Source organism: Chrysemys picta, chromosome 1 (assembly GCF_011386835.1).
Source record: "Chrysemys picta bellii isolate R12L10 chromosome 1, ASM1138683v2, whole genome shotgun sequence".
Lineage (NCBI taxonomy): Eukaryota > Metazoa > Chordata > Testudines > Emydidae > Chrysemys > Chrysemys picta.
Genome location: NC_088791.1, coordinates 296,702,105 through 296,724,222, shown reverse-complemented (window position 1 = coordinate 296,724,222; position 22,118 = coordinate 296,702,105). Strand labels below are relative to the sequence as shown.

At 41.0% G+C, this 22,118-nt stretch overlaps 1 protein-coding gene across 1 annotated transcript in view; it reads left to right on the top strand.

The window, feature by feature from the left end:
- Nucleotides 1–22,118, top strand: part of SUCLA2 (succinate-CoA ligase ADP-forming subunit beta) — a 48,613-nt gene that overhangs the window by 14,829 nt on the left and 11,666 nt on the right. Inside the window, exons 3-8 of the mRNA XM_005287152.5 lie at nucleotides 3,600–3,699; nucleotides 3,922–4,084; nucleotides 8,437–8,565; nucleotides 9,088–9,226; nucleotides 18,422–18,583; nucleotides 18,673–18,815. Of these exons, the coding sequence (XP_005287209.1) occupies nucleotides 3,600–3,699; nucleotides 3,922–4,084; nucleotides 8,437–8,565; nucleotides 9,088–9,226; nucleotides 18,422–18,583; nucleotides 18,673–18,815 (836 nt within the window). The remainder of the gene's footprint in view (nucleotides 1–3,599; nucleotides 3,700–3,921; nucleotides 4,085–8,436; nucleotides 8,566–9,087; nucleotides 9,227–18,421; nucleotides 18,584–18,672; nucleotides 18,816–22,118) is intronic.

The window sequence follows — 22,118 nt, the reverse complement described above, 5'->3', positions numbered from 1 at the left end:
TTATAGGCAGAAAATCTTTGAGTAAACTTAGTGGCTTAGAGAAATTAGGCTAATAAATATTGGTGTCAATCAAAAACAATGCCTGAAAACATCTATAGCAGGGGTGGCAAAATTGTGGCTCGTATGGCTTTACCATTAAAGTGCAGCTCGCGGAGACCCCAAGGTTCCCCTCCATTCTTCACCTACCAGACTGCTGGGGGGAGCTCAGGACGTCTGCCTTGCAGCAGGGTGATAGGGCAGAGGCTTCTGCCTTGCGGGAAGGGGGGTGTCTTGGGGTTTCAGCCCTGCAGGGCAGGGAGTGTCACGGGGCTTCAGCCCCACCTGACGCAGGATCCAGGCTGAAGCCCCCAGCCCTGTCAGGTGCACCCTGGCTCTTGAACTTCTGAAGATTGTTATATGTGGGTTGGAGGGTCAGTAAGTTTGGCCATCCCTGATCTATAGAGAGGCACCTACTGCTTTGCAGATTTAGCCCAGGACTGGAAGTCTAGAAAACTGGATTCTCTTCCCAACATTGCCACTGAGTTGCCCTGTGATGTTAGACAAATTATCCTCTCTTCTGGTTCCTGAGTACCTGATGAAGAGCTTTGATGTATAGCAGTATTCCTCTACTGTCATCAAAATACCAAATATACATCTTTGTGAAAATCTTCATAGTGAAATGAGTATAACTTCTGAACTTCATAAAGCCACCCAAGTGGATTCTATCTGTCATGGAAGGATGTCTTTTTTTTTTTTTTTTTTGGTCCTGCCTTTGTACCTGTTTCTACTTTTCTTTTACCCATGTTACATATTAACTTTTTTGGGTCAGTTCTCCATTAATGTATTCGTTGAAACAGATTGTTTGTATGTTGTAGAGTTTGACTAGTAGGTCCAGAGGCGGATTAAGAGTTTGTGGGGCCCTGGGCCAGAGCAAGTGGGGGCCCCTCCTCCCCTGTCTGCCTGCAGTCCCCTGGCAGGAGTGCCAGGCAGGCAGAGTGGGGCAAGCCCCTGCTCCTGCTCCCTGGCACAAGCACCAGGCGGGGTGCCCATTTTTCTGTGGGTCCCCCAATTGGCTGGGGTTCCTGGAGATGGGTCCCATTGGCCCAGTAGCTAATCGGCCACTGGGTAGGTCTGTTTTGTTTGCAGAGCAGAGTGTATAGCAATATCATTGGCCAGTGAACACTAATCTTGTTTATATCTGGTGGTTGGTTACCTTATGCTTGACGCTAAACATAAGGCTTGTACAACTAAACGAAGACAGAATAGTCTCCTGGAAGGGTAACATGAATAATAAGAGTCCCAAGTATTTCTTTTATGACTTCTATGAAAATATTAGTCTAATCCAGTGATTCTCAAACTGTGGGTTGGGACCCCAAAATGGGTTGTGACCCCGTTTTAATGGGATCGCCAGAGCTGGCGTTAGACTTGTTGGGGCCTGGGGCCGAAGCCTGAGCCCCACTACCCCGGGCTGAAGCTGAAGCCCGAGCCCCACAGCCAGGGCTTTGGCCCTGGGCGGCGAGGCTCAAGCTTCGGCCCTGGGCAGCGAGGCTCAGATTACAGGTCCCCCCACCTGAGGCTAAAGCCCTTGGGCTTTAGCTACCCCCAGTGGTAGAGGGACTCGGACAGGCTCAGGCTTTGGTCCCCTCTCCTGAGGTCGTGTAGTAATTTTTGTTGTCAGAAGGGGGTCACGGCAATGAAGTTTGAGAACCCCTGGTCTAATCTACATGACATCCAGTATTCAGTAGATATAAAAATGGAATAGGATTGTGAAGATAATTCTCTTGGATGTAAAGGTCATAGTAAGTCTACATGTACTCACATCTTAACTCACGAACTGTCTTCAAATATTTTATACCAAAGAGATTGATAGTGACAGAAAATTTAAAGAGAGCTGCTTATAGCTTTTTTTTTTTTTTTTTTTTTTTAGTGTTGGATTGGCTACTAATACTTTTTCACTGCATAGTTAACTCAGATTATAACTAGAGTATTGCCCCTAACTTGAGTCCTGTCCATATACCGTGCACAAACTCAACTTGATTATGACTTTTAACTCAAGTTGGCTGGCCTGTAGGATATAGGATAAAGCTCAGGTTAGCACAACTCTACAGCTGTCATGGCCAGTGTATGATAGCAGGCTAGTTCAATTTGAGTGCTGCTAGTCCTCCACTGCCTTTCCAAAATTTCTCCCATGACCACTCGGTGTTCCCAGAAAGCATAGACAAGTTCTCCCACTATTCACTGGGGAAAAAATTCATAAATGAGCTTAGCTTATGGCAGCACAAAGAATCATGGGACATGTCCTCAGAAGGCCAGGTTTATATTACAAAGTTCTGTTGGCTTAGCTGTGCCGGCGAGGGGTGTGAGGGAGGGAAAAACCACACATCGTAGCCGACATAGCTATGCCAGCAAAAGCCCCCGTGGAGACACACATTTGTCAGCATAGCTTGTGTCATTTGGGAGATGGTGTTACTATGCCAGCAGAAAAACTCGCTCTGTCTGTATACATTGCATCTGTACTGGGGGTGTCTGCCAGTGTAACTATACTAGCAAAGCATTTATAGTGTAGATAAGACCTTTTATGTCCTCTCTGGGGGTAGGGTGGAAACTGCTTAAAGTATCTTCCCAAAGGTTATGGCTGAGTCTACACTAGGAATGCTATACTTTGTATACTATACTAGCAAAATGCACCAAGTATGGATGCAGTTTATACTGGCAAAGCTGTACTTGTATAGCTTTTCCTAATGTGTCCATCTTCTGAACAAAACAAGCTAGAATTGTAAATGTACGGTTTTGCCAGTACAGTTTTGCCAGTGTAACTGCAGCTATACCGATGGCTTCTTCTGGTAGAAGTATGTCAGTCAAGGTTCATCTCTCTTTGCACCCCTGACTGATATACCATGGCCTACAGAAGTCTGTAGTGTAGACATTTGATTTAGTCTGAATTAAGAAGCTTGACAGCCTAAAAGTTATACTACTCGTTCTCATGTTTTTTCTCACAAAAACTGGTAGATTCATTTAGGCTCTGACTTCTGCCAAGCATTCCAGCATGTGCTTAAGTGGTCTGCTGGATTGGGGCCTGAGTTGATTGCACAAACGCTACTCATTTGGAAGCTAACTTGAGAAAGTATCTCAGTTGTATACTAACGGGCAAGATAGCGCATAGGGTGGATGCATGCGGCTACTCATTCTTGCACAAAGAAGAAAATACTAGCTAATGATGGCTTGAAAAGTTGTGTTGACATTTAATGATGTAAATAGTACTGAGATCTGAGAGAATGTTAATCAATTAGATTATGTATACTAATGATTGAATAATGACTAATTAAACCAAAAATCAGGTTGTACATTTTATAAGTACAGACTCAGATTCCAAAATCCAGCATTCTTTCTTGAGCTGGAGCTTTCCTAGATTTGTTGGTATGTCAGCCTGATTTATTTTTTTGTCAAGAGAAAACATTGAGTAATGTAAGTGAGAGTTCTGCCATCTTAATCTCAATAATCTGTGCTCTATCTTGTGGGAGGGAAATAATCTGAAAATAGCCTTGGGTATGCTACTGACTAATTTAGGAGTCATGATTGACAAATTCTGGCATATGTATTTTTTTTTTTTTTAATTCTAGGTTCAAAGGACCTTGTGGTAAAAGCTCAGGTTTTAGCTGGTGGTAGAGGAAAAGGAACCTTTGAAGGTGGCCTCAAAGGCGGAGTGAAAATAGTTTTTTCGTAAGTTGTATTTCTAAATTATCAGGTAAATTGAAAATATCTTCAATCCATTTATATGGCTTGGAATTTTAATTTGATTAAAATGCCTTGTGAACTATGAAGACATGAACTAGGTAAGAACATATTTTTACTGTAGACTAATATACAAAACTTAAATTAATTCATTCTACTCTCTTTACTTCAGCATTTCTCTTGTCACATTCTGAGCTTCTCTTATTCTAGTCCAGAAGAAGCAAAAGAGATTTCCTCCAAAATGATTGGAAAGAAGTTGTTTACCAAGCAGACAGGAGAAAAGGGCAGGATATGCAATCAAGTATTTATCTGTGAGCGCAGATATCCCAGGAGAGAATACTATTTTGCAATAACTATGGAAAGGTCATTTCAAGTGAGTAACTATAGAAATAGTGCTCTTAAAATGAATTTGCTATATTTGGAATTGAAAGAATATTACTGCTGTTCTTCACATGGGTCACATTTATATTTGAAACTGATTTATAGAGTTGTACATGAACTTAACCTTCTGTTTAAAAAGCATGCAATCCAAGGTCATGCTACCAAACACTTCAACTACCAAAGCAATTTGCTGTGGCACAGTGCAATTAAATGAATGCTACATAACTGGATATCTGTAGTAGTGACATTTCTGAGCTGCAGAGTTGATAATTGCAGTTGGATAGAGAAATGATCTAATTTCTGTCTCCTTGACCACACTTAATTTTAAGTGCTGGGGATTAATTTTAAACATGCCACCACATCTGTCAAAGAGGTGCAGAGCAAGAAGATGACCAAGATTTTAAAAAATGGGTGTCCAAAGTCAAGTGTCTGTGTCCATTTAGACATGTAGGTGACTTGACTTTTAAACTGCCGATAACTGGAGGAATTATATTAACATATCTCCCCCTCCGAGAGAAGTTACATACAATCCAAAAATAGTATGTAAATCAGTGGTTTCCAACCTTTTTATGCACAAGATCACTTTTTGAATTTAAGATCAACCCAGCCTCTATGCCACCAACTTCATTTCCTCCCTCCCTCCATCACTTGCTCTCCTCCACCCTCACTCACTTTCATGTGGTTGGGGTGCGGGAGAAGGTGCAGGCTCTGGGCTGGGGCCCAGGGGTTCGGAGTGTGGGAGGGGGCTCCGGGCTGACCCTGGGGCAGGGGGTTAGGGTGCAGGAGGTGGTGAGGGGTGCAAGCTCTGGGAGGGAATTTGGGTGCAGGCCCAGGACTGGGGCAGGGGCTGGGGTGTGGGAGGGGGTGTAGGGCCTGGGAGGCTGTTTGGGTACAGGAGGGGGCTCTGCACTGGGGCAGAGGATGGGGTGCGGGACGGGGTGAGAGATGCAGGCTCTGACTGGGAGGCGTTTACCACAGGTGACTCCCGGTCGGCGGCACAGCGGGGCTAAGGCAGGCTCCCTGCCTGCCCTGGCCCCACGCTGCTCCCGGAAGTGGCTGGCATGTCTCTGTGGCCCCTCCGTGAGCTGCCACTGCCCCCGCCCTCAGACTCCGCAGCACCCATTGGCTGGGAACTATGGCCAATGGGAGCTGCGAGGGTGGTGCTTGCGGGCATGGGCAGCGCATGGAGACCTGCTGCCCTCCTCCCCAGGCTGCAGTTCCCAGCCAATGGGAGCTATGGAGTCCATGCTGGGGGGCAAGGGCATTGGCAGCTCACAGAGGGGGCAGGGGCAGTGGCAGCGTGCGGCGTCGCCTCTCCCCCTCCACCCAGGGCTGCAGAGACATACCAGCTGCTTCCAGGAGGGGCATGGGGCCAGGGCAGTCAGGGAGCTGTCTTGGACTCACTGCGCCGCCAGACTTTTAGCGACCGGAGATCGCGATCTACCGGTTGGTGACCACTGATATAAATGTTAGCATTTTTAATACAATGGACACCCGCAAGCCCACAAGCTTAGTTCAGTAAATTTTAACTTAATATGATGTTTGTACAGGTTATTGCATGTTTGTCTCGCCTTCCTCCCTCTTCTTTACTATACAATGGATGTTTAGGCTGTTCCTGTTTAATTCAGATCTGAACACTTAGTAGCCTTCCTTGAAGTCATCTGTGTGACTCTGGTTGTATAGGTGCCCAATTTTTAATTTTATAGAGGAAATGTGTGCAGCAGATTTTCTTTGAGCTAGTTGATTTGTCTATTAAGTACGTCACATTTCATGAAATAAATTTTGTAAGTTACCTGATATATGAACAAAATTAATAAATCATCATGGCTTCACTCCAGGAAAGAAGATGACTTCTGGTCTCTAGAGGACTGAATCAAATTTACAAGCACTATAGATATGGGATGAGCATTAAACTTAAAATTACACTAGCCCAATGAGGGTGACATGTAATTCTGTGGTGGTGATCCATTGCGGCGTTTATAAGAAGTTATTTACTCTAGTGTCTAGCAAAGCTCCTTATTTTTTATCTTAAGGATACTGATGCCTCCTGGAGATGTCAGTGGTGTGTGTGCTTAGGGTTGCAGCTGAGTCCTGCACAAACTGTGGGACTGTCCAGTTGGTGGTGGTGGTGTGTGCCCCAGAACTATCTTCTCCCCAGGTTACGCCTTTCTGCTAGGCTTATTTCTGTTGTGAGTACAAAGTACAACTACATCATTAAAGTTCAGACCTGGAGCAGATGGCCTCCGCCAGCTTCCTTGGTTGGTGCAATAATGCTAGAAAGCCCGCAGAGAGGATGGTTCAGTACATTCTGTAGCTCACTCTCACTTACGTTACAAGAACTTTTTTGGAAACGATATCTGCTCTCTGATTTAGAACTTGTACGCAAATCAGGCATAGTCGGTGAACTGGTAAATGTTTAACTTGTATTCTATCTACTCCTTTTACCCCTGCTCTTCCTCTTAGGTTAAGGGGCCTCTTCCTTTTCATAGGAAACTGTCCAACATTTCAATCTTAAACATCTAAAAATCTCTAAGCTGCTTTATGACATCCAGAGCTGTCTAATTTCTATACAAGAGTGACAAGGGGGTGGCTGAAAATGTTTACCTCATTTATGCCACAAGGTGGCATTAAAATACAACAAATAGCTATATTTTATCCTCTAAAAATTTCACATTGTTCAAACAAGGATGTTTATCTTGCAAGTTTCAGCCATGATAAGTTTAACCAAAGTAGATGGCCTTTTTCATGTTTGACTTGTAAAACAAAACTGTGTTGACAGGGTTACACCTCTACCCCGATATAATGCGACGCGATATAACACAAATTCTGATATAACGTGGTAAAGCAGCACTCCGCGGGGGGGCAGGTCTGCACATTCTGGCGGATAAAAGCAAGTTCAATATAACACGGTTTCACCTATAATGCGGTAAGATTTTTTGGCTCCCGAGGACAGCGTTATATCTAGGTAGAGGTGTAGTTTATTGCTTATAAATTTGGGGAATCTTCTCTTTTGGATAAGAATTCTCCTAGTGATGGGTGATTATCAGCACCCAATTAACACTATACATATTTTCCTAGACTTGTAAGAGTTTTTTTAAAAACCCCAAATATGAGGATTCTGTGGTGTATATCATGCATTCTGATAGTGTCAAACCTTGCTTCAAAAAATAAAACCCTTGCGGGCAGAAGCAGCTGAAGGAGTGAAATGTACTTGTCATGTCTTAAGCAAAACTAATACTTTTAGGCTCTAATGATACTGAGTTGTAATTATGCCTGAAAGTTTTCAAAAGCACTTGTAGCTCTCCTTGCAGCTGCATTCATTATGTAGTTGTCAAAATATTAAGAAATGGTTCTAGAACCTTTCTTTTGGAAGAAGAGCATCCAACATGATTTTCTTTTTATTTAAAAAAAAAAAAAAAAAAAAAAAAAGCCAGTCCAATGCAGCAACAACCATGCTCTCTACAACTGTAATTGAAGCTTCACTTGTGAAGTATGTTTTTTAAACCCTACTTAGGTGCTTATTGGAAGTACTGACTTAATAGTCTAGCTCTCATTATAGTCTCTCATTATGCATGCAACAAGTACTGCACGTGTAGTGACAGTGAATGTTGGTTGACTCATATGAGCAAACATGCTTCAACCCTGAACTTGATGGATCATTTCCAGGGTCCTAGGATTGTTCAGTCTCCATGCCCATTGAGTTTTTGGTGCTTCTGTTGGGATTAATTGTGAAAGTGGCTTTTTTGACACATTTTATGCACCGTGAAATGGTATTGACACCACTTAACTCATGTCACTGAACAGTCAAGCACTGAGACAAGTTTTCAGAGGTGGTTATAGTTATCAAGGCTTATGATCCATGGTGAATAGAAATAGAGTGCAACAACTATTGCAAATGGCTGTGCAGACCCAGATTTACCTTCAGAGGCTGGAGTGTGGTAAACTATGAAGAAAATGAAGGTTGTTCTCTGTTCACTGACAGCGTAATCAGAAGTGATACACAGGGTATGATGTACCATTTCATAACTGCCTTTTTCTGTCCTAACTTTAAGCCAGTATGGTATTTCTTCCCATAGTATAAATATGATGATAACCTAGGAAAAGCTTCCTTTTGATATAAGAGTTTAGAGTTGGAAAACTTCTTGGTGATCGTATATCATAAAAGTATTGTATAAGTATCTTGAATGAAAAGATAGCAACAGTAAGAGAATAAAAGACGACTTTAATGGATTGCCAAAAGCCAAGAATCTCATACTGAGAACAAGAGGTTCTTTGAAATATTTGTGGAAAGAATTAACATAGTGAATGATACAAATCTTACATTGAAATTTTCTCTTTCTTTAGGGTCCTGTACTTATAGGCAGCTCTCATGGTGGTGTTAACATTGAAGATGTTGCTGCAGAGACTCCTGATGCGATAATTAAGGAACCCATTGATATTGTGGAAGGCATCAAAAAGGAACAAGCTGTCAGGGTACTAAAGAGTACATTTCCACACAATCATAGTTAGAGGGAGTTTTGCTTTTGTAAATATACTTAGTAAATTTTATACAGCCTTTTGGCTGACTAAAGAAAACTGACACTTCCAAACATTATTAGTAAATTATTAAAAGATATTTTAATGTAGTGTTTAGTTTGCAATAAAGAGTATAAATCTAGCTCAAGAGGTGTGTACTTAGTCCAGTGTATAGCCTGGGAGCCTTAATTTCACTGTCCCATGTAGGATAAATGCGATTAACTGTTTTAAAAAAGCCAAAACCCAGGAGCCACTCCCTGCAGGGTAGGTAAAGTTCTGTAGCTACAGGCTAGACTTGTATAGCTGTGTTAAAATAATATATAAAAGTAATATTTAATAATAATTAATCATACTTATATATTTAATATATAATAATTTTATATATTCAATATATAAGTAATATATAATAATTATTTATAAAAGATTTAAATGCCTAATGTTATAAACTGATTACCAGAATACTTTGTTTTTTACTTTCAGTTGGCCCAGAAAATGGGATTTCCCCCTAACCTGGTGGATGAAGCAGCAGATAATATGATCAAGATATATAATCTCTTTATGAAATATGATGCCACCATGGTAGAAATAAACCCTATGGTAGAAGATGCATCAGGAGTTGGTAAAGTACCTTCTTTATAGAATTTTTTAGATGGGCAGTTTGAATCTGCACAGAGCATGTCTGTTTTAGGGGTTCTGCTAAAGTTTCTCCAACTATATACAGTAAGAGGATTTAGCACTAACATGGTATGTTGAAAAAACTGACTGTGGCACCTAAACATCTGCAAGCATATTCAGCAGGGCTGTGGAGCGATGAAAAAGCTTAATCGTGATTAAACAATAATAGAATACCATTTATTTAAATATTTTGGGATGTTTTCTACATTTTCAAATATATTGATTTCAGTTACAACACAGAATACAAAGTGTACACTGCTCACTTCATATTTATTTTTGATTACAAGTATTTGCACTGTAAAAAAAGAAAAGAAATCTTATTTTTCAGTTCACCTGATACAAGTATTATAGTGTACTTTCTTTATCATGAAAGTTGAACTTACAAATGTAGAATTATGTACCAAAAAAACTGCATTCAAAAACAAAACAATGTAACATTTTAGAGACTGCAAGTCCACTCAGGCCTACTTCTTGTTCAGCCAATTGCTCAGACAAACAAGTTTGTTTACATTTGCAGGAGATAATGCTGCCTGCTTCTTGTTTACAATGTCACCTGAAAATGAGAACAGGTGTTCACATGGCACTGTTGTAGCCAGCGTCGCAAGATAGTTACGTGCCCGATGTGATAAAGTTGTTATATGTCCCTTCATGCTTCAACCACCATTCCAGGGGACATGCGTCCTTGCTGATGATGGGTTCTGTTCAACAACAATCCAAAGTAGTGCAGACCAACGCATGTTAATTTTCATTATCTGAGTCAGATGTCACTAGCAGAAGATTGATTTTCTTTTCTGGTGGTTTGGGTTCTGTAGTTTTCACATTGAAGTGTCGCTCTTTTAAGACTTCTGAAGGCATGCTCTATCCCCCCGTCCCCAACCTCCCCGTCCCTCAGATTTTGAAAGGCACTTCAGGTTCTTAAACGTTGGGTTGAGTGCTGTAGCTATCTTTAGAAATTTCACATTGGTACCTTCTTTGCGTTTTGTCAAATCTGCAGTGAAAGTGTTCTTAAAATGAACAATGTGATGGGTCATCATCCGAAATCGCTATAACATGAAATATATGGCAGAATGCAGGTAAAACAGAGCAGGGGACATACAATTCTCCCCCAAGGAGTTCAGTTATAAATTTAATTAATGCATTATTTTTTTAACAAGCATCATCAGCATGGAAGCATGTCCTCTGGAATGGTGGCCAAAGCATGAAGGGGCCTATGAATGTTTAGTATATCTGGCATGTAAATACCTTGCAATACCGACTACAAAATGCCTGTTCTCACTTTCTGGTGACATTGTAAATAAGAGTGCAACATTATCTCCTGCAAATGTAAACAAACTTGTTTGTCTGAGCAAGAAGTAGGACTGAGTGGACTTACAGGCGCTAAAGTTTTACATTGTTTTGTTTTGGAGTGCAGTTATGTAACAAAAAAACCTATTTGTAAGTTGCACTTTCATAACAAAAAGATTGCACTACAGTACTTTTGAGATGAATTGAAAAATACTATTTCTTTTACTTATCATTTTTACAGTGCAAATATTTATAATCAAAAATAATATACACTTTGATTTCAATTACAACGCAGAATACAATATATATGAAAATGTAGAAAACATCTAAAAATATTTAATAAATTTCAATTGGTATTCTATTGTTTAACAGTGCAATTAAAACTGTGATTAATCGACAACCCTAATATTCAGCACTGGATCTGGGAGCCCTCTACATGGTGTGAATTCTATGCAAATTACTGGAGGCTGGCTTCAAATTTCTCTAATGCTTTTTGGAATTTTCTTTTATTGTAAATGTGGACTGCAGTATTCATGCTAACGCCCTATATATTTAGATGTTCAAATCTGTTTTTGAATAGTAATTAAGGTGGGACTTAAAGTAATTTATGTGAAATATTTGTGCTGTAAATATACATTCTCAGAGCATACAAAACTAGTGGACCGTGCTGCTACTACTGAATGCATCCTAATGCTGCATGCATGGTAATCCATAAAGGCAACCAAGGTTTAACATTCAGATTGAGATTGACACTGGTGTTATAACAAGCTTTGGTAGTGTAGTCTATCAGAATAAGTATTTTTTCCTGAGAGAAGAATAAGAACAAAGTTGCATTCAATTGTGTGCAGTAATAGCTTTTCCTCTTGGAAAGAATCCAAGCTCTTGTAATTCTTTAACTACAAATTTATCTTATTCCCTTTGGCTTTGATGTTGAACTCTTTAGACAAGGTTTTAAGAAGTGACTTCACTTTTGTGTGCCCAACCTGAAGCACTTTGAAAGTGCAATTTTCAGACATTAGGCCCTTTCTGAAAATTGGGTCCATCTAAGATTTTTTTCAAGCTGGCACCCAAAAACTGAGCAACCCAAAATACTAGTGACTTCTGATTCTTCATCTTAGACACTGAAGGAAGTGTAATGTCTTAACCCCACTTCCTTGCCAAATGTACTCTAGGTGCTTGAAGGCACTTTACTCTTTAGGGTTAGTTGCCTACCTCTTATGTTGCCAGCAGTAGATACTCTCTTGATGCCCAAACACAGATAACTAAATCCAAAAGATTGTTTCTTGTCTGAGTTGGGTTTGTTCCTTAATTTAGATTTCCCACTCTGAAGAGACTACAGACTGCAAGCCTCGGGCAGGTACAGAATTTGTCAACCCCCCCCCCCCCCCCCCTAGCGCAGCCGCATTGGCCAGACTGGAGCTGTGTCTTCTCCTCCCCCCCCCCCCCCCCCAATATAGAAGTCAAACTATGCCTATGACTACAGGATACCCAAGAAATGCAGTTTTTAATCAGATGTGGATTATTTTAAACTCTCCTCTCTGAAATAAAGCTATCTCAAAAGTCTGTGTATAAAATATTGCTTCTTTAGGAGATATTTCTTTTCTTCAGTTTTGACTTTGCAGCAATTAAGAATACCTGCCTTAAAGGCAACTGATAGTCTTAGAAGACTTGTTCAGACAGCTTGAATTCAGATACAACAAAGGTTAAATTATAGCTATACTTCCTTCACCCAAAGCTTCTTACAGCATTTCATGCAGTTTCTTGGTGTGTAGTTAAGTTATAATGAAAACACTACCTTAATTTAGAAATGTAGTTTAAATAATAACCAATTATAGTCCTTTTAGTAGAGTTCTACGGTTAGATTGGGCATTTGCACCTTCTCTTGTTTCTCATTTGTCTTAACTTTCCCCAGTATCTGTGATGGTGGGGTGAAAGTACAGCTACACACTTGAAGTATCTTTCAGCCACTACAGATTTGTTTTTTTGTTGTTAGTAAGTATTTCTTTTGAAATCTGCTGGAATGTTGTAGGAATCGGCACTTCTCTACTGTTCCTCCTTAAACATTTTCAGTATTAGTCTCAGCTTGATCCTTGCTGTTCAGATTTGCACATCTAGTTTTGTGCAAGCAGTTCAGTGCACTTTTTATACAAGAGTGTTAGGATGAAGACCGTATTGTATGTCACTTTTTTTAGTGAAACTGCTTCATATTCTGAACTTAGACCTAGCGTAATTGGGTCTCCTTTTTGTCAGTTTCCTTAGTACATGGTTAAGTAAGATTGTCAGAGGTCAAGGAAGTAATGGATTCTGTGACCTTCAGAGACCTCGTGACATTTTTAGCTTCCCACCTGTGGCGGGAGGTTGAGGAAAGGGTTCCCGGAGGTCCCAGCTGCTGCAAGAGGGAAGAAAGGGGGCCCGGAGTTCTCAGCTGCTTTTGGGGGGGGTGGGGAAGGAGGGCGGAGCTTCCAGCTGGATTCCTCCTCACCACCCCACGGACTGGGGTTTGGGATCTCTTCTCCCCCCTTGGGGCCTGGGCTTCAGTTGTCCCCCCTCAGCCAGCTCCCCACCCAGTAATTCTGTGGGCTTCATGAACTTTTGTTTCTTGCCCGTAACCTGTACGTGACTTTTACTAAAAATAACTGACAAAATCTTAACCTTATACATGGCATTTCATCAATGCGAGGAGTCTGCTTAGGCTTTTAATATCATCTTCCCCAATGTCCCTACGCTATCTGTGGGAAAAACTTCCTTGGTGTTCTGAGACTTTCTGCATTTCTTTTGACTTAGTTATATGCTCTCTTTAAGAAGCACATAGGTTTAATTTAAAAGCAGAAGCCTAAGTGGGTGGCTTTTTTAAAGATACACAAAGGGCATGATGGAAGGATTAATCTGGTGCACAGTTTCTTAGGCCTGGTCTACACTGGGTGGGAGATAGATCTAAGTTACGCAACTTCAGCTACGTGAATAACGTAGCAGAAGTCGACTTGCTTAATTCTACTTACCACGGCGTTTTCAACTGTGGTAAGTCGACTGCTGACGCTCCCCTGTTGACTCCGCCTGTGCCTCTTGCTCCGGTGGAGTACCGGAGTTGACGGGAGAGCGCTCAGCGGTCGATTTATCAAGTCTTTACTAGACGTGATAAATCGACCCTTGTTGGATCGATCGCTCCCGAGGTAAGTGTAGACATACCCTTATTTAGGTGAGTTTGTGTTAACTATTCTAGACGCATTATTACTAAAAATGCAACAAATATTGTAAAAATCGCTCTTCAAAAAATGCATTTATACGTGTAAAGGTACTTGCAAGTTAGGAGGCCAGAGATCAGGTAATGCCTCTAATGTGAGGTAATCTGGTATTAGCTAGTCCTGTGATATTTACCTGAAGTATTTTTAGCAGAACTTTGCATCCCAGGGTTTTAAAAGAGCTTGCTGAGGAGTTTGCTGGACCATTAATGTTGATTTGCAGTAACATTTGGAAGAAAACTAGTGTTGTGCCAATATTTAAAAGGGTAAACAGGATGACCTGGCTAGTTATGGGCTTGTCAGTCTAACATTGATCCTGGGCAAGATAATGGAGCAACTGATAGAAGAAGGAATTACTCAAGAATTGAAGGAAGGTAATTGGGTTGATTAACAATCAACATAGGTTTATGGAAAATAGATCCTGTCAAATTAACTTTTTTTTTATGAGATTATAAGTTTGATGAAGGTAATAGTGTTTGATGTAATATACTTAAAACTCTTCTGTAAGGCATTTGACTTGGTACCACTAGACATTTTGACTGAAACTAGAACATTACAAAATTAATATGGCACATCAAATAGTTTAAAAACTGACTAACTGATCGGTTTCAAAATACAATTGTCTATGGGGAGTCATCATCAAGCAGTTAAAAGAAGAACAGGAGTACTTGTGGCACCTTAGAGACTAACAAATTTATTAGAGCATAAGCTTTCGTGGACTACAGCCCACTTCTTCGGATGCATATAGAATGGAACATATATTGAGGAGATATATATATATACACACATACAGAGAGCATAAACAGGTGGGAGTTGTCTTACCAACTCTGAGAGGCCAATTAATTAAGAGAAAAAAAACTTTTGAAGTGATAATCAAGATAGCCCAGTACAGACAGTTTGATAAGAAGTGTGAGCATACTTACAAGGGGAGATAGATTCAATGTTTGTAATGGCTCAGCCATTCCCAGTCCTTATTCAAACCGGAGTTGATTGTGTCTAGTTTGCATATCAATTCCAGCTCAGCAGTTGTGTTTCTAGTAAAGTCCCGCAGGGATTGATTGATTGGCCTGAGGCTTTTTACTGGATCACTTGGTAAATTGGGCAAAAGCAAACCACATGCATTTAATACATCTAGGAGAAAAGAGTACAGGTGAGTCGCATCATACGCGCATTTAACTTGTGCGAATTCAACTATACGCACTTGGCAAAAAAAAGAAAAACCGCAAGCTACCTGTAAATAGTGCGGGCGATTCCACCCACCATTCCAGTCAATGAGCGTATGCCCCAGAGTGAGCATGAGATGGGAGACGTGAATCTGCTGTTCCCTCAGTCGGTCTCAGTTCCTGCGTGCCTCTCGTAGTGTGAGCATCTCGCCGCACTGAGTGTGATTCTAGTGTTTAAAGATACGTATTTTTCGTATAACATGGCCCGTAAACCCAAGCCAACTACTTCATCTGGTGCTCAACCGAAGAAACAGTGATCTGTTCCAACGCTGGAGGAAAAACTGGCTGTGTTGGACTTATTGAGAGACAGTATGTCGGTCTCCAATGTGGCACGTAAATATGGCCGCAACAAATTTAGCATCTGTGCCATCAAGATTCGAGAGAGAGAAATTTGCCAAGCCAAGGCATTAAGTGCTCCAATAACTGCTAAGGTGACAGGCCAGGTGCGTGATAAGAATGTAGTGAAGACTGAAAAGGCATTAAACTTATGGCTGGAAGACATGAATCGTAAACGTGTGCCCATTGATGGCAACACATTGCGAGAAAAGACTCTTAGCCTCTACACGCTGTTCAAACCTTCTGCTGAAGAGGGACAGCCTTCTGTTGAGAGAGAATTCAAAGCCAGCCAAGGTTGGCTTAACAGTTTTAGGAACCGCTTCAACCCCAAAAACATGCAGACTACTGGTGAAGCTGCATCTGCCAATGAAGAGGCAGCAAAAGCCTACCCTGAACAATTAAAGAAAATCATAGAAGAAAAGGGCTATCTTCCGGAACAAGTTTTTAATGCTGACGAGACTGGGCTCTTCTGGAAAAAAAATGCCCAACCGCATTTACATTTCAAAATCAGAAAGACAAGCCCCAGGCTTCAAAGCAGCTAAAGACCATGTGACTGTGTTGTTTTGTGGCAACGCTGCTGGGCATTTAATAAAGCCGGGCTTGCTCTACAGGGCTGCAAATCCCCGTGCCCTAAAAGGCAAGAAGAAAAATCTCCTGCCTGTGTTCTGGCAATCAAATAAAAAGGTTTGGGTGATGGCAGCAATATTTCTGGATTGGTTCCACAAGTGTTTTCATTCCGGAGGTCGAGCGGTACCTCGAAGAGAAAGGACTTGACTTTAAAGTGTTGCTGATCATAAACAATGCTGCTGGCCACCCTGCGGCACTCCGGTTTGTTGTCTTTCTCTCCCCCCGCCCCCCCCAAAAATACCACAGCCATCATCTCGATTCACTGTTTCAAGGCCACATACACAAGGCTTACGTTCTCACGGATACGTAGCGCTATGGATGCTGATCCCAATCTTAATGGGATGGAGTTTTGGAAGTCCTTAAACATTGCCGATTGCATCACTTATATTAAACAGGCAATGGATGCAGTCAAGCCTGAAACAGTCAATGCATGTTGGCAAAACCTATGGAAAGAATGTGTGAATGATTTTAAAGGTTTCCCGACCATTGACAAAGAAGTGAAAAGCATTGTTCAGGTGGCCAGGCAAGTGAGTGGTGATGTCTTTGTTGACATCCTTGAGGAAGAAATTGAAGAATTAATTGAGAGCCATAGAGAAACATTGACTAACAAAGAGTTAGAGGAACTGATAAAATCGTCTACAGAAGACGAAGATGATGATGATGATGACTAACAAGAAGAGCCAGCAAGTTGGAATCTTCCTAAATTTACTGAAGTGTTCCAAGCAGCGAAACGCTTGAATGATTTAATTTCTGAATACTATCCCTCTATGGAACGAAGCCTCAAAATCACACATAGTATTACGGACGATTTGAGACCATATGAAGAAATGTTTGAGCAGCTCAAGAGACAACAGCGACAGTTGCCGATCACTAGGTGTGTGTGTGGTTCCCCCCCCCCCACCCCACCCCCCAAGGAAAAACAACCAGCAGCAGATGAGCCTACACAATCAACTTCTCGAGCTGAACCAGAGCCAACCACTTCGTCTACGACTCGCTCTCCGTCTCCTGGATTGACATCAAGCCCTGACGACCCCCTGTAATTAAAAATACAGTACTGTAAAATTATATTTTGCAAATGTACTCTTTATTATATACTGTACATTACTATATACATTATACGTACTTCTGTACAGGGTTGTATACACAAAACCATGTAAGTATACTGTACTTTATGGGCAATTTAAGGGATTTTCAAGGGTAATTTTGACTATATGCAATTTTTGCCTTACATGCTGACTTTAGAAACTAACCCCCGCATAAGATGCGACTCCACTGTATAAGCCATTCTTACAAGATGTGGGACTCTGTGCTGGGAATCATGGCCTCTGGAAAAGATTTGGGGCTCGTGATGAGTATTCAGTTGAACATGAGCTTCCAGTACGACGCTGTGTCCTAACAGGCTATCGTGATCCTTGCTTGCATAAATAAGAGAACCTCTCTACTCCTCCAAGATTCTTTTACCTCTGTATTTGGCACTGGTGCGACCACTGCTGGAATACCGTGTCCAGTTCTGATGCTTACAGTTCAAGAAGAGTGTTGATAAATTGGAGAGGGTTCAGAGATGCACCATGAGAATGATTTGAAGGATTAGAAAATGTGCCTTAATAGTGAGTAGACTGAAGGAGCTCAGTCAGTTTAGCTCAGGGATCGGCAACCTTTGGCACGCGGCCCACCAGGGAAAGCACCGTGGCGGGCCAGGCCGGTTTGTTTACCTGCTTCGTCCACAGATTTGGCCGATTGCGGCTCCCACTGGCCGTGGTTCTCAGTCCCAGGCTAATGGGGGCTGCGGGAAGCAGCGCGGATGTGCTGGCCGTGGCTTCCCGAGCCCCCATTGGCCTGCAGTGGCAAACCGCTGCAGGCCCGGCCCGCCAGGGTGTTTACTCTGGCGAGCCATGAGCCAAAAGTTGCCAATCCCTGGTTTAGCTTAACAAAGAGAAGGTTAAGGAGTGACTTGATTAGTCTATATAAATAAGTGGGGAACAGTAAATTGATGATAAACTGCTCTGTAGTCTAGCAGACAAAGATGTAATAAGATCCAGTGGCTGGAAGTTGAAACTAGACAAATTCAGATTGGAAATGAAGAATATATTAATAATGGTAAGGCATAATTGGAACAATTTACCAAGGGTCCTGTGGATTCTCAACTACTGGCAATTTTAAAATCCAGATAGGATGTTTTCTATAATATGTGCTCTAGAAATTATTTTGGGGAAGTTCTATGGCCTGTGTTATATAGAAGGCCAGACTAGATGATTGCAATGGTCCCTTCTGGCCTTGAAATTTATGGAATGAAGGCTGCATGAGTTAGCATGTTAGCCCAAAAAAGAATTATTTAGTGCCCTAATATACTTATTCTATTGTATTTCAGAGAAGTATTTCACCTTTTTAAAGATAAAGGCATTAAACAATTTTTTTGTTTGTTTTCCCAAGTGATGTGTATGGACGCAAAGATAAACTTTGATAGCAATGCGTTCTATCGTCAGCAGAAAATCTTTGATATGCAGGACTGGACACAGGAGGATGAGAGAGACAAGGATGCAGCTAAAGCAGACCTCAACTACATAGGACTAGATGGAAACATAGGGTGTCTAGGTATGTATGTTCTACATAATAGCTGTTTAGAATCCTTTGATGTACTTGCTGCTAATGGAGTTCTTAATTGTAACTTTTTTTTCTTACAGTGAATGGTGCTGGTTTGGCTATGGCCACAATGGATATAATTAAACTTCACGGAGGCACTCCAGCAAATTTCCTTGATGTTGGCGGTGGCGCTACAGTACATCAAGTAACAGAAGCCTTTAAACTTATTACTTCAGATAAAAAGGTAAAACAAGGATTAGTATTTCAAAGTTCTGCACTGTTGAATAATTATTTTAAAATGCCTTATGACAATGTATGTATTGTATGTTTCCACTAGTAGACATGGATTTTAAAGGTGAGCTACAAAGAGGGGAGAACTGTGCTGTCTTTGCTACTTTACGATGTGCCTGAAAAACATGTTAAGGTTTTTTCCTACATGTTTCTTACTTGTCAGGAATATCAGTCTTCAGTCCTTCAGCAAAGAACAGGAAGGAGAACTGAAGTAGGAAGTCTCTCAGCCCTCAGTTGAAGGAACAAGCATGAGTATTTGAATCTCCCACAGAGCCTTTTCTCAAAATGTCTGTCAATTGCACAGTTTTCAGATAGTTGTGATGTAATTCACAGTAGTTCTCTACTTTTTCCAAAGCAGTTAACTGGCAAAATTAGTAGAGGATACCTAACACTTGTAATGTATCTGAGGGAGGGGAGAAGTAGCAAGCCCTGTTCTGAAGAAAACATTCAATTTTTATGTATAAAGTTTTTTATTAAAAGGAGGAGGCTACCAAACTCCCTTCTTTGCAAGTCATTTTTTTAGTGGGAATTAAAAATACTCCTTTTAAAAATAAAACTAGAATTTTCTAATAGAATTAGCATGAGAAAAGGGAATAAATAAAGTAACACTTTCCTATGTAATTTGAAGGGAGGTTAAAGATAGTAGCAAATTAAATAGAAACAGTCATTCTCTAGGAGCTGATGAAAGTCATTTAGATGCAGTATAAACATAGAGCAGATGCATTGTTACATGTATTCAGAATAAATAGTAAACAGCTTACCTTTTAATTATCTTCGCAGCTTCAGCTCTAGTGTACTTTTTTTAAGCGCAGAAACACTTAGCAGACTCAAATGAACAACACCAGTAACTTGATCCCCAGTTTCAAAAATCACGTCTGTAGTACTGTAAGCAAGTACTGAGGTGCTGTTATTACCCTTTTAAAAATCCTTAAATCTGTTTAACTGTCCTTGCTGAATAAACTAAGTGATTTCAAACCAGGCTGTCTTATTTTACACTAGATAAAGCAGAATTTCTTCAACAATACCAAAATTATTTGTACTTAGATCAGTGGCCAGCTAGGCTAATATGGGGTTTCCTAGAATATCCTAAGTGTGTCTTTTCTTTGTTTGAAAAGGAATTTGAAACTCTATGTATGTTGGACAAGAGTCTAACATGACACCATCTCTGACTTGGGTACCAAACCTGCAACTAGATTCATGCTGGTGCATGTGTATATTTATGCAGATCCAGTTGTAGGATTCCAGACTTAGATTGTAACGGGTATTGTCTGATTTGTACATAAACGTTAAGATTCTAAGGTGCTAGTTGGTAACATAGTAACATTGCAAGATAAAACTATTTTGATAACTTGTCTGGAAGGATACACATGTCCCAGTACTATTTTGAAGAGTTCCAGGATCTTTGAACCTATGTTGGAATAATATATAAATTTTATTTGAATGTTAAAGATTAACTGAGTATAATTTTGGGCAACAGGAGGAAGAACTCTATGGCTTCCCTAGTGACATACATTTACTGATGGATAGGAGTAATAGCATGAAGGAAAGCTGAGTTTATTTGGCACTCGGCACTAACAACGTTTCACTTTAAGTTTGAGGCCTTCGACCACCCACTACCTGCTCACATTTTCTCCCCAATCATCCAGCAAAGGTTTTAAAAAGTAACAGAGGGTCCTGTGGCACCTTTAAGACTAACCGAAGTATTGGGAGCATAAGCTTTCGTGGGTAAGAACCTCACTTCTTCAGATGCAAGAAGAAGATGCCTTGCATCTGAAGAAGTGAGGTTCTTACCCACGAAAGCTTATGCTCCCAATACTTCTGTTAGTCTTAAAGGTGCCACAGGACCCTCTGTTACTTTTTACAGATTCAGACTAACACGGCTACCCCTCTGATACTTGGTTTTAAAAAGGTCACTCTCTTCCGTCTTCCCATCCCTCTCCTCCCAAACTTCTTTCCCTGAACCCCCAATCCTGTTTTTTCCTCCTGAATTAAATCATTCCTTCAGTGTGCTCAATTTCAAAGCACATCACAAAGCAGTATTGGCCATGAGTACTCATCAGTATCTTTTTGGAGTATTTCATCTCTCCCTGCAGAATGGAGAAGAGGTTGAAGTGAGTCACTAGTGCAATTCTGGTTTTGCTTATGAAGTACCCCTTTGACTTTGTATTATCAGTCACGCTGGCAAGTAGAACTTGGTATCCATGGTATCACTGCTTGCTTGTATTCCACCTCCATTGAGGGTTAAGGCTGCAGCAAAAAGGGCTGGCTGGCAGAAACAATGGATGTAAGTTGTGGTTCTGTATAACAGTGGGGCATTTAGCGGATGAAGGGAGAGATTAGTACAATTAAGAACAATACTATTATCTTTTTGTGGAATGCTGAGTGAAGAAGAAATCAGATGGCTAGTGACAGTTATGCAGCTGGAGGGTTGTGGTGATGAGAAGCGAGTGATTCCAGAGGGATGGAGGTTTGTGGGAGCTGGGAAAAAGGTAGGAGATGTGTCCCTGGGCAATAGGTGAGGTGGACAGGAAGCAGAGGTGCAGAGATTGATGGTAGGAAACAGAGATGACTAGTACAGCGATATGTGCTGCATTAAAAGCCTGAGGTGGCTGAGAGTTAGTAGGGGAGGAAATGCTGAGTTAGCTGTGGAGAGATGAGAGCTGATCAGCTTTGTGTAACCAAAGGGTTGCAGCATGATAGGAGTACTGACTCCTAGTTCACACAGTGACCTTGGTGCACTGTCATGTTAAGATGAAGGATTAGGGTAAAACACTTCTGTTCCTTTCTAAGGTTATAAATCAAGATAAAGTAGGTAACGTTACTTCTGCATAGCTCTTCAGATGAAAGATTCTTTACAGTGTCTTCCGTCGACATTCTATGTATGAAAGTGCATTGAGAGCCTACTTAACGCTGTAAACTCTCTTGGGTAGTAGTAGGAATGCATGTTCAATGTGTGGTGGGCTAGGACCATCTACCTTTTTTCAGGCTGGCTTATCTGCTGCTGCAGTGTAAATACACAGAGTGAATGCTTGGATGGCTTGCTGACAAAACAGCTCTTTGATAGAAGCTGAATTGCTCATCACCACTGGGTGCTGGGATCCCAAGATTTCATGTTTGTTCAAGCACCCCACAACAGGAATTGATAGGAACCATACCAAACTATAGTAAACTTGGCTAAAGCCTGTCTCCTCTTAAACCCTAAAAACACTTTGCTTGATGAAAACTATTGAGACAACCGTCTTGATACAAGGTGGCC